We start from the raw sequence: 10,765 nt of genomic DNA, 5'->3' as shown, positions 1-10,765 counted from the left end.
TTATAAATTGTACAAAAATGTAGGGGAATTTGATGTTAGTATCCATTATCTACTTATACCAAAATGCATAATATTTGTTTAAGTTCTTAATTTCTTACAATACTTTCTATATTTGTGTTCTTTTTAAAGCACCTCAATGCAAGAATGGTAATCAAACTCCATAGTCCATTCTATTCGGATTCAGACCCCTTGCATCCTGAAAAATTTTGCCAGTTGTGTAGCTTGTATTAATATAAACACTCATTATATATTAATGCCACCCGGAAAGAAAAGTATGAAATGATTATATCCATGAAAAGAATTTTGATAATCTTGTCATGACATTTGCGACATGAAAAATCCTACTTATGTAATTTACTTACTTTTTTCCTAACAAAAAAGAAAATAATTTACTGTTAAATAAGCAACAATCATGGATTTTACCAGAAACTTAATTTAGTATCTAATGTCTCACCCAAAAAAAAAAAGTTACAACATGCAAATAAAGAAAGTAATGCAGTAGTAACCAAATATTAGGTATAAAAAAGAGCATAGCATTACAGGCCTAACAAAACCTGCACACCTTCACCCACCTCTTCCTCTTTACCATTATCATCCCATTTTTATTTTTTTTTTCCTCTATTGAAAATTCCGAAAAATAATTTATTTTCTGCTTATTTAGAGAGATTTTGATTTTTGTGTGATCTGGGGAATTTTGAATTTCCATGGGTAGATCATTAGAATGACTTATCTACTACTACCACGACCACCATCACTTGATTATTGCATCCCAGCAAGCTTTCATTTGTGAGTGTTTTCTTTTCTTTTCCTTTTTTTTGAATTTTCCAATCAAAACTGTATTCTTTTTAATAATTTGTTTAGTTTATGCTTTGTGTTAAAAGCAGAAGAAAGAACGAAATAAAAAATTTAAAACCATATGCTGTTTGCTTGTATGAGATGATCATTAAAAAGTTGTGCTGTATGTGTGATGTACAAGCGAACACTTCCTCATGTTCTCCGTCTTCTTTATAATTGGTGCGCTGATGATCTTTTAAATGTATCTGTTAAAAAAATCCTGGGTTTTCTTTGATTTATTTATTTTTTTAAAAAAATTATGGGTTATATATTTTTTTGAGATAATCTGCTTTAATATATGTAAGTTGAATGATAGATTTTGAGCGGTTCCCTTAGTTTCCATCGCTAGTTGATTTTTTCTTTTTTAATTTTTTATCTTATATAGTAACTGGCTGCTTTTCATAGTAATTGTATTGATTAATGTTGTTTAATATTCTTTAAATCAGTTTTATAAATGTGTTAAATTTTTAGTGCAATCAATTTCCTGAATTGTACAACTAATTATGTGCTATTGTTTTCCTTCATTTCTTTTTTTTAAAATCAGGTGCATGCTTTGATACTGTGGGCAACAATGAATTCTATGAATCTCATTGCTTGCTGGTATGGAGGTCAAAAGATTTGTGCCACTCGTCATCCCTGGATGGTTAATAGGAGATTGGGTTTAAGCATACAATCTTGTGAAGAAGTTGTATTTGAAATGTGGATGCCTTTTGTGGATACATAGTACTGGGTTTGATTGTTAAGTAGGGTCTCACATTTCACAGAATTGCTTATATTAACAATTGTTCTAGCATTTACAGGACAGGTTGGATTTTTCATTTCTTTACTAGTGCTGTTAAGATTGGGAAGCTCATGGTAGATGTGTTCTTTAGGCCGGAAAAATAGATAGACAGGAGAAGATAAGCTGAAAATATTAAGTTAGATGAAAGTAGAAAATTAAAATATACATCAAAGAAGGGGAAAAAAAAGAGAAGGTAAATAACTTAAAAGAGTTTAGGGATGGGTTTGCCGCAAGTTTCCTCTGGCAATAGTGCTGAGGAAGTTGCAGCAACATCATCGGCCTCATTTTTGCAAAGCCCCCAACGACTTTCTGGTGTGAGCACCTGTGATTTGGATGGAATGCATGGAGGAAGTGTGAGCCAAACAGCTGTAGAAACGCAATGCTCTCCTATTGGAGAATTCCAGAGGAAAGCCTCTCTGGAAAGTTCCAAGTTTTCTGATGGATCATTTAAATCTGGAGGGTCAAATGATGCTACTTCCAGTGTACATGGTTTTAAGATTACATCTGCGGATAAAGTTGGTCTGTTTATTCCTAAAAGTGGATGGAATACTCCAAATCCTGTTTCTAGGATAGTTGGTTTTGAATCTCGTGGAACAAGTTCTCTAAGTAAGGAACTTCAGGGTGTTTCTGCTGATGATGCTCATTCATCTTCTGTTGATGGTGTCGCAGTTAATGGAACTGAGGGCGGTGGGTCATTGGTCAGAAAGCGGTTGTTATCACCTCTAAAGACTATGCTTTTTCCAGACCAGTTTAATGGTGATCCTCTGGACATTGGCTTCAGTAATTCTCAAATGAATCTCCCTGTCAGGATTAATAGTTCTAGTGTCTCAACGTCACAAGATTATAAGAAAGTAAATGTTGGAAGCAAAATCCAATTCACAACATTATCCTGGTCCGAATCCAGTTGTTTCGAACAGAAGATTGTCCCATATGATAACAGTAGAACTTCATCCATTATTTTGACCGATGGCCCTTTGCTGGAAAACAATGACACAGGCGAGCACAATAATTTTTTGTTTATGCCTGGACTTGATCAGTTCAATGAATCAAGTAAGGTAATATCACGTTGTGGACTGACACCCATATCTCCTCAAAAGGCTATCTTACCTTGTCTTTCCTTGTCACCTCTTGGTCCAAAATTTTCTGAGAGAATAGAAACTGTGCCAGGATGCAGGAAGGTTAAGAGAGAGATAGGAGATCATTGTTCCACCTTAAAGAATTTGGAAGAATCTATCAATGATTCTGACTCTGGCATTATCTTTTCAACTGAAGAAGCGGAGTTTATGGTTGGAAGAAGATCATTTGAAGATGTTCACAAAGAGTTTCGTCCATCTTCTCTAGAAAGCACAGCTGGCTTAAGTTGGCGTTTGCATCAAGAATCACCACCCACATCCCAATGCTTTAGGTTTGTAAGAAGTTTAAGTGGACTTTCGGTTAGAAGGTCCTTGGTTGGTTCATTTGAGGAGTCCCTATTGTCTGGACGCTTGATTTCTGGAAAGTCCAGTCAGGTTAGTACTTTTGTTTTGTTATAGGACATGAGAGAGTTGGTAATTATTCTTCACTAATATCTGCTGCAATTCTACTGCTTGCTTTTGGCATCTATGTGTGCAGAGAATTGATGGTTTCCTTGCTGTACTTAGCATTACTGGGGGGAACTTCTCACCACAATCACAGAAGCTGCCATTTTCTGTTACTAGTGTGGATGGGGATTGCTATTTACTCTATTATGCATCCATAGATCTTGCAAGAAATTCATCAAACAAGTGCAGAGCCCAAAAATTGCAAAGAGGTCTTGGGAATGATGATTCACAAACTGTTAAAAGCTGCTTCCGTATTCCTATGAAAGGACGAATACAACTGGTATGCAAATCTCTTTACCAAGTAATTTCTGGTTCTTAGTGCCTAAGACAAAATGTGTAGAGTGTAATTTACTTACAAAACTGGATAGTGTTTCTTTTATTTCCAATATCAAATAAGATAGATTCCATTAGCGGCAATTATAATCTCTAGCTTATAGATTTTGCTTAATTTATACCATTTAGGCTTCGGAATGATAATGATCGTTGTTTGTTGGTTGTTCACATCCACTATATGGGACCTTGATGAGCCCAAGTTCAAGTTGACAAGATTTTCCCTGCATTAAAATAATTTGCTTTGGGAGTTCTGGTTATGTTATTTGTCCATATGTTTTTTTTATATTGATTGTGTGGACTGATTTAGGGTGTGTTTGGGATTGAGGTTAGGCAGCTGTAGCTTAAAAGTTATAGCACTAAAGTGTTTGGTAAGCACTAAAGTGTTTGGTAAACACTAGCTGCTGTAGCTTGGAAGCTATGTTGATATAATTTTTCACTTGTTTGATGAAAAATCTATTATATCTTTAATAATTTTGTTAAAATTACTATTTAAATTTTATATTTACGGCATATTATTAACTTTTGTTTTATAGTTACAGTTTTTTTTCCACAGCATCCCAAACAGGACCTTAATTTATATATCAAACTAGCATACCGTGTATGTACCTGAGAAGGATCTCTAGTTGTTGCTATGTTATATCATCTACTGAGAAGTCATTCATATGGGAACAATTCTAATCCTATAGTTTTCTCTCATACATTCATGCTTGGAAAGTAACATGCCTGATCTCTTGGAAGGGATTTCTATTTATAGATGTTGGTTTTAAGGTTTCTGGAATCTACATGCTTATAGGTATTTAATAGTTTCTTTTAAAGAATATAACATATTTATTTACTTTTAAAATGATTTGCTTTGTGTAGGTTCTCAGCAACCCAGAAAAAACACCTGTTCACACATACCTGTGCAACTACGATTTGAGTGACATGCCAGCTGGTACTAAAGTAAGATTCAATAGAACCTGCTTTTTGTCTTCATTAAATTATAGTTTGGTCTCTGATTGAACAAGTGCTCTGGCTCTATTGAAAAGGAAATTTTCCTTTTAGCAAACTGTTGATGTGAAATAAGCAATTAGTAGAGGGCACTAACCTTGTCTTAGATTGCAATGTCGATGACACTTCTTCTGCTTCTGGATGTCATTTGAAAGTTGATGAATTAAATTGTTTATCATAGTTGAATTGGAATATTACATAAAGTTGATTTCTCCTGGAAGCAAACACTTTTTTAATGTCAGAGGTTTGGTCATTTCAGGAAGCTTAAATTTATTGAATTTGTTCCTATTATGTCTGTTGTGATAGTATTCATTTTGATTGTGAACATTCAAGAATGTTATCATGGTAATCACTCAGAAAATAGTCACATCTTAAAGCATATCTCCCTCACTGATTTTTGTTTTTGTTTCATGCTTATTATTTCTTTTTTGGTGCTACAATTTCTCTCTTTAGTGTCTTTTCATTGTATGCAAGTTATATATGTTCATGTCGTGTGGACAGTGGACTTTTAATCTCATTGTATCTAATTGTATGTGCGGTTTTCTTTCTTTCGTTTTTTTTCACTGCCGTTCAAATCAAATTAGACATTCTTGCGACAGAAGGTTACTCTAGCCTCTTCTGGCCTGACATCTACAGAGTTGAAACAAGGACAGATAAGTTTGGGAACTAAAGTCAGAGAAAAGGTAACTGCAGTCCAACAGCAAAGCCACCCTGTTAAGTTTAGCAGATTCTTAAATTCAGATGGAGTTGACATGGCGCATGCTAGGCATTCTATTGACCAGAATACTGAAGTTAAAGAAATTGAATGTTCTGATCTAGTGGATTCAGTAGATAGAAGGAAGTCATCCACTCAATCCCAGGATGTGGCAAGTATTCGTTCCTGTATGCTTGAGAATGGGTACAATAATGGTGATTGGCTGTGGCCAAAGACTGATCATAAGGATACCAACTGCATGGATACATGTCATGAAACTTGCAAGAGGCTAGCTAATAGTTGTTCTAAAGTTAACGAGAATAATTCTGGAGCTGGTGCTCTGCGTTATGCTCTTCATCTTCGGTTTTTATGCCCCTCTCCCAAGAAAAAGTCGCATTTGGTTCAGAGATGTAAATCTGATCCTTTCTCTGTGCCACAAAATGCAAGTCTAGACAAGGAAGGTGAGCGAAGGTTCTATCTATACAATGACTTGAGGGTTGTGTTTCCTCAACGCCATTCAGATGCTGATGAGGGCACGGTATGTGATCTTGATTTCATCTGTTTTTTGGCTCTAGTATGCACTCTTCTTAAGTTCTCTTGTGTTCATTTTGCACATTTGTATGGTGTTTAAGCTGATGGGTTGTTTGGTCATATGAATTCTTAGATAGAGTATCCTTAATTTTGTCTCTGGATTCTGATAGAAAATGAGAGTACTGAAGTAATTATTTGTTGGCTGAATGATCTGGTAATGCCTCGTATTTGCACTCCTTAACCCTCAAGAAAAAATTTTCTTTATAGATTCTAGATTTCTAGTGAGCCTTACCCAGTTGATGCTGCCTGCATATGCATAAGTTGATCAGTCTTTATAAGACTCTTTATCATGATAATGTAGACCAAAGAATTTTTTTATTTGGTGTCCTAGTACTTTAGGGCTAATAGAGGTTTTCTCGTCTGATGGCAGTTGAATGTAGAATACCATTTCCCAGAAGATCCAAGATACTTCGACATTGGCAACTGAAATGCCTAGATTTACTTTCGCCAAATTATCGTTTTCTTGTATTGATTCTGTACATAAGAAACACTACATGCTGTTTTTCCAGCCATCTCATTTCGTAATGGCGCTAACCCCGATCAACCTGTACAGATTTCTATTTTCTAATAATTTGATGGGTTAATATATACATTTCACTTTGGTCTAGTAATGTTCATTTCTTTGATCTCCAGAAAGCGTCATCATTGACACCTGCATTTGCTTGTTGACTGCTATCACGTAGGCTTAAACCATTCCTGCTGCCGGTTAGTTAAATTCGACACGTAACAGAACACTGAATGCGAAAGCTGATGTAGTCCGATTCTGTTTGATAGGCTGGCTTATGGTATTAAAAAATAAGCAAGGGAATTTCTTGTGTGAACAGTGAACGTTTCATTTTCTACTTTTTGTGATTCAGTTTCATCTACTACGCAAAATTACCATAAGAAATAAAATGAAATCCTAGCTAGTCTCTGATGAGCCTTCGATGTTCGATCCAGTACATTAGTGCTCGGAATAAATTCCTAAAGAAAAAGTAAGTGGAAAATTAAAATGGATTTCAGACAGTATCTTGGAATTGGGGTGCTATAACCAAGAATGTGGAGAAGATTTGATGCTTTTGCAGCGCTATTAAACATTCCAGATGTTTCATCCAAAAAAATTATTTCAAATAATGTGATATTTATTAATTGGTTAATGTGGTATTTATTAATTGGTTAACTATTTCAAATAATGTGGTATTTATTAATTGGTTAATGTGGTATTTAGTAATTAATTGGTAAGATGATGTAATTAATTTATTTAAATTTTATAAAAAAATTATCAATTATTTAATGAATAACACATAAATTGAGATAAATTTGAGATTAAAAAAATGGGATGTTTATTATTACTCTTTGAAGATAGTGCTACTCATCTTAAATTTTTTGTCTTAAAAAACTATTTTAAATAATGTGACATTAATTGATTAGTGAGTGGCAGTAGTTGATTTCTTTTAGACTCTGTAAGTATTGTTTTTGAAATCATCCATTACATCCGTGATGTAATATTAATATTTTTTACTCTTTAGAACTCTAATATTTTTAATCGCCTATTATATATTCCTAATCTAATATTAATGTTCAAAATTTACTGCCGAAGGACGTGTGACATTTTTAACATACAGAAAACTTTCTATCTTTTGACAAACACACCATATTATAGACCGTCAATAAAATTTATAATAATAAAGAAAAAGCTCAAAAACACTAACAGTGAACTCGTCATCCCCACGTATGTAATAATAAGTGCAGTTGCAAGGGCTATGGCTTGTTTCCAAAGGATGAAAAGTAGAAACCAGACATCGACGTCAAAAAGAGTGAACTGCAAAAATCTCGTTGATACAAGGGTTTAAACTTTTAGCCATCAGAAAATAAAGAAAAAGCTACCAGTTGTACTCGAGTGCATGAACTTTCACAAGTACGTAAATTTTGCCATATATAAATGACATTAATCTTGTCTATGGTAGTAGATCTCTGGAACATTGGTGCATGAATATATAGATTTTTAAGTCTTATCTAACAACTTATTGACATCAATCGTAACAACCTTATTATCGTTTTAACACAACAACACAACACAATAGTTGCTGTAAGCTGGCAACAAAGTTATCTCATAGTCGTACGCATGGAAGGAGGATGTGTTCAGCAAAGAGTAACTGCAAATGCGTGCAAAAACACATAACTATATAAGTCAGTCTACAATTAAATAAAATTCTAAAACTTTCTTGGATTTGAATGAAAATAATATTGAAATTACACATCAAAGTAGAACCACCTACCTTCCAAATGAACCTGTAAAAAGAAAGTATTGCTGCTTGACTGGAGACATCAACATTTCGAGCTCGTTGCAACAAAAGAAATGCAAGTGTGCTGTGGCCAATAATCTGCGAGAAAAAAACAATTTAATTCTTAATTAGTAAGTAATTGTGATCACATACATAAAAGGCTAAATTTCTTATGAAATAATACAATGCATAGTTGTGGGCTTTGTTAAAGTCTGAAAAAACTATTAAGCCATATGATTTAGTAGTGTAATGGCATTATTAGACCATATAATCTAATAGTTTTCTCAAATTTTAATAAAATCTAGAATTCCGTAACAAAACCACCCCCCCCCCCCCCCCCATTCTTACAGTGATAAGCTTGCTTTCCAGGAAGGGTGACGAAGCTCCTGCTATTACAAGAGCTCCGTAGACAACTAATAACATATAAACACCTAGCCAAAGTACCTGTTAAGAAGAATAACAGTTAGAAAGGAAAATCTAGGACAAAAATTGAAGTTAAAAATGATGGTTATAGAATTTATTCGAATTAATTTACACACTTTCTCTTTTCCTAGAGCGATACTGAGCGTTTGAATGCCATGTTCTTTATCACCATCCACATCAGGCATATCCTATTTAAAGTCCAAAGAAAATACATTAGTATCCATCCATAATCCATTATATATATGCTCTGCTCATTTTTAAGGTTTCTCAGTTTATTTACCTTAAGAAGTACAAGCAAAACGCAAAACCAGCACTTGACAGCCACTACAAACATCAATGTTCTTGAAAACTCTATAGGTCTTCCAAGCACGTACTTCTGTATGCATGCAGGGTATATTTCAAACCCACTTCAGTGGAAAATACAAAAGAAAATAAAAAGTTAATTAAATGAGTGACCAAATGATGACACGGAGCTAGGCACAATTTGTACGTGCCTGGATGTGCATGAAGTAACCAAGAGGCATTGCAAGTCCCCTCTCAAGCACCCCATACATTGTTGCTAGAAATGGATTTCTCTTCCATCTAAGAAAGGGAAGCTACAAGATTGATAAATAACCAATTAGATCATGAATATATTGTGATCAAATGACCAATGTTGTGAATTAATTAAGTTTAACATATTGATTACTTTAAAAAAAAAAAAAGAACATGTGAGTTGAAAACTTAAACTTGAAACTTATTCCAACATAAAATAATTTTGAAAAACTTGTGCAACGTACAAATTAAAATTTTAAAGTTGATAAAAATAGTAGTGAATCTCACTCAGGGCCACACTTACATCGACAGAATACGCACTTGAAAGTACAAACCACATAATGATGGTAGAAATAAGGGGTGGAGATCGAAGCATAATTCCTATAGCCAGACTCTGAAAATTGAAATCAATGAATTAAAAATTACATAAATTTAGATGGAATATAGCTTCACTTACTAAATATAAATTCGATAGTAGCGACATTAGAGAGTTATTTTTCCTAATAATTAACAAATTAATCAATACTAAAAATTAAAAGAAATTCTTAAGCAGCAGTTGTTAGCATTTGCTTACCATCAATAAACATGTGCAAGTAATTGTGATTCCAGCTCCAATGGACAAATCACCGGAAGCAAGGGGGAGATCAGGCTTGTTAATCTTTATTAACAATGAATTAAACAATGTTAAACTAATTTACCAGAAAAATTAAGTAAGCAATATAACTAAGAATGAAATTATATTAATGAAATTATTACCTAATTTAGTAATGCACAGATTGTATATATTTATGATTGGAACTAATTATTCATAAAATTAGTTGTCTCTGATGAAATTTATACCTTGTCTATTTCAACATCATACAACTGGTTTACTCCCACCTCATAAATGTTCACCAGTAATCCGGGCACTATGGCCTGAAATATAATGAAGAATTATTTAAATAATTACCAAACAGTACATTACAAGCAATTTTTATTATTACATCATTAATTAATTTATAATTTACCTTCAATAATCCAATAAAAAATGTCGGAGTCAAATCAGCAAACTGTTGCGGTGCAAGAAGAGATACCGAGGTCATATCAATCGTCTGCATAAAACATAATCAATAAAAAACATAAAAATCATATTTACGTTAACTATAAATAGAAATTTATTTCATTTTATATATGTGTGCATGTGTATTCTTTCTTCAGTGTGAATATTAATGTATTTAAAATAAAAATTCATTATATACATCATATGATGTATTAATGTTTTTATTATTTTTTGTTTCATTGACTAATTTATCATATGGTGTGTACAATGAATTCATATATAAAAAAAAATAGATATCGACACCTGAGAATATTTATATACCTGTTTTTTAATTATATATAAATTAATTAACAAGTAGCAACTCACAACGCCAAGAAGAAAGAAGGGACGAGTGAATTGAAAAATTGCGTTGATATTCTTGAGGAAAGCATCGCGAAAGCCGATGGAATTATTATTATCTTCGTCGAATCTTGATGCAGCTTCATCTTGTAACGTGACGGGAGCACGGTGCCTGTTGAATGGTTTACACTGTTTGTCGTTTGTAATACCCTCGCCGTTTCTATTCCTGCAATTGCTCAAGTGAAATAATGAACTTCGGCATCTGATGGAGTACTTCGTGCTCTCGCTACCTCTGTTCACAGCGCCCTCATGTATCCGTGTTATTGGCGTTACATGCTTTTTCACGCAACCTAAAATGACCAT

The 10,765-nt window shown here is 33.6% G+C and overlaps 2 protein-coding genes across 3 annotated transcripts; one reads left to right on the top strand and one right to left on the bottom strand.

Annotated features, from left to right (window-relative positions):
• The first annotated feature begins 504 nt into the window (after positions 1 to 504).
• On the top strand, positions 505 to 6,722 carry LOC102610344 (uncharacterized). 2 transcript variants are annotated; one of them, XM_006468785.4, is made up of 6 exons: positions 505 to 786; positions 1,379 to 3,123; positions 3,227 to 3,475; positions 4,390 to 4,470; positions 5,103 to 5,750; positions 6,437 to 6,722. In XM_006468785.4, the coding sequence occupies exons 2-6, from the start codon at positions 1,834 to 1,836 to the stop codon at positions 6,470 to 6,472; spliced, it is 2,304 nt and encodes a 767-aa protein (XP_006468848.1). In that variant the 5' UTR covers positions 505 to 786; positions 1,379 to 1,833; the 3' UTR covers positions 6,473 to 6,722. The 2 variants fall into 2 exon arrangements, with proteins under 2 accessions (XP_006468848.1, XP_006468847.1); XM_006468784.4 differs by lacking the exon at positions 6,437 to 6,722 and adding an exon at positions 6,174 to 6,410 and having other exon boundaries at positions 508 to 786.
• Positions 6,723 to 7,659: 937 nt separating this feature from the next.
• Positions 7,660 to 10,765, bottom strand: LOC102608087 (coumarin 8-geranyltransferase 1b, chloroplastic-like). Its single transcript, XM_052434887.1, has 11 exons — positions 10,430 to 10,765; positions 10,032 to 10,115; positions 9,865 to 9,939; positions 9,599 to 9,682; positions 9,329 to 9,418; positions 8,965 to 9,086; positions 8,771 to 8,897; positions 8,607 to 8,678; positions 8,416 to 8,511; positions 8,062 to 8,166; positions 7,660 to 7,938 (listed from the first exon to the last, which is right to left on the bottom strand). Exons 1-11 carry the CDS (start codon positions 10,763 to 10,765, stop codon positions 7,894 to 7,896), a joined length of 1,236 nt encoding a protein of 411 aa, XP_052290847.1. The 3' UTR covers positions 7,660 to 7,893.

Source organism: Citrus sinensis, chromosome 2, assembly GCF_022201045.2.
Source record: "Citrus sinensis cultivar Valencia sweet orange chromosome 2, DVS_A1.0, whole genome shotgun sequence".
NCBI lineage: Eukaryota > Viridiplantae > Streptophyta > Magnoliopsida > Sapindales > Rutaceae > Citrus > Citrus sinensis.
The sequence above is the reverse complement of the archived record's forward strand: the minus strand, read 5'-3'. Positions and strand labels throughout refer to the sequence as shown.

Bases quoted from the DNA above. Each gene is read 5' to 3' on its own strand.
- LOC102610344 (XM_006468784.4), top strand. From the start codon at position 1,834: ATGGGTTTGCCGCAAGTTTCCTCTGGCAATAGTGCTGAGGAAGTTGCA. The intron at 3,476-4,389 runs GTATGCAAATCT...TGCTTTGTGTAG, and splicing joins TGAAAGGACGAATACAACTG to GTTCTCAGCAACCCAGAAAA. The intron at 5,751-6,173 runs GTATGTGATCTT...GTCTGATGGCAG, and splicing joins CAGATGCTGATGAGGGCACG to TTGAATGTAGAATACCATTT.
- LOC102608087 (XM_052434887.1), bottom strand. From the start codon at position 10,765: ATGGTCATTTTAGGTTGCGTGAAAAAGCATGTAACGCCAATAACACGG. The intron at 10,116-10,429 runs GTGAGTTGCTAC...TGTTTTATGCAG, and splicing joins CCTTCTTTCTTCTTGGCGTT to ACGATTGATATGACCTCGGT. The intron at 9,940-10,031 runs GTAAATTATAAA...ATTATATTTCAG, and splicing joins TTTTTATTGGATTATTGAAG to GCCATAGTGCCCGGATTACT.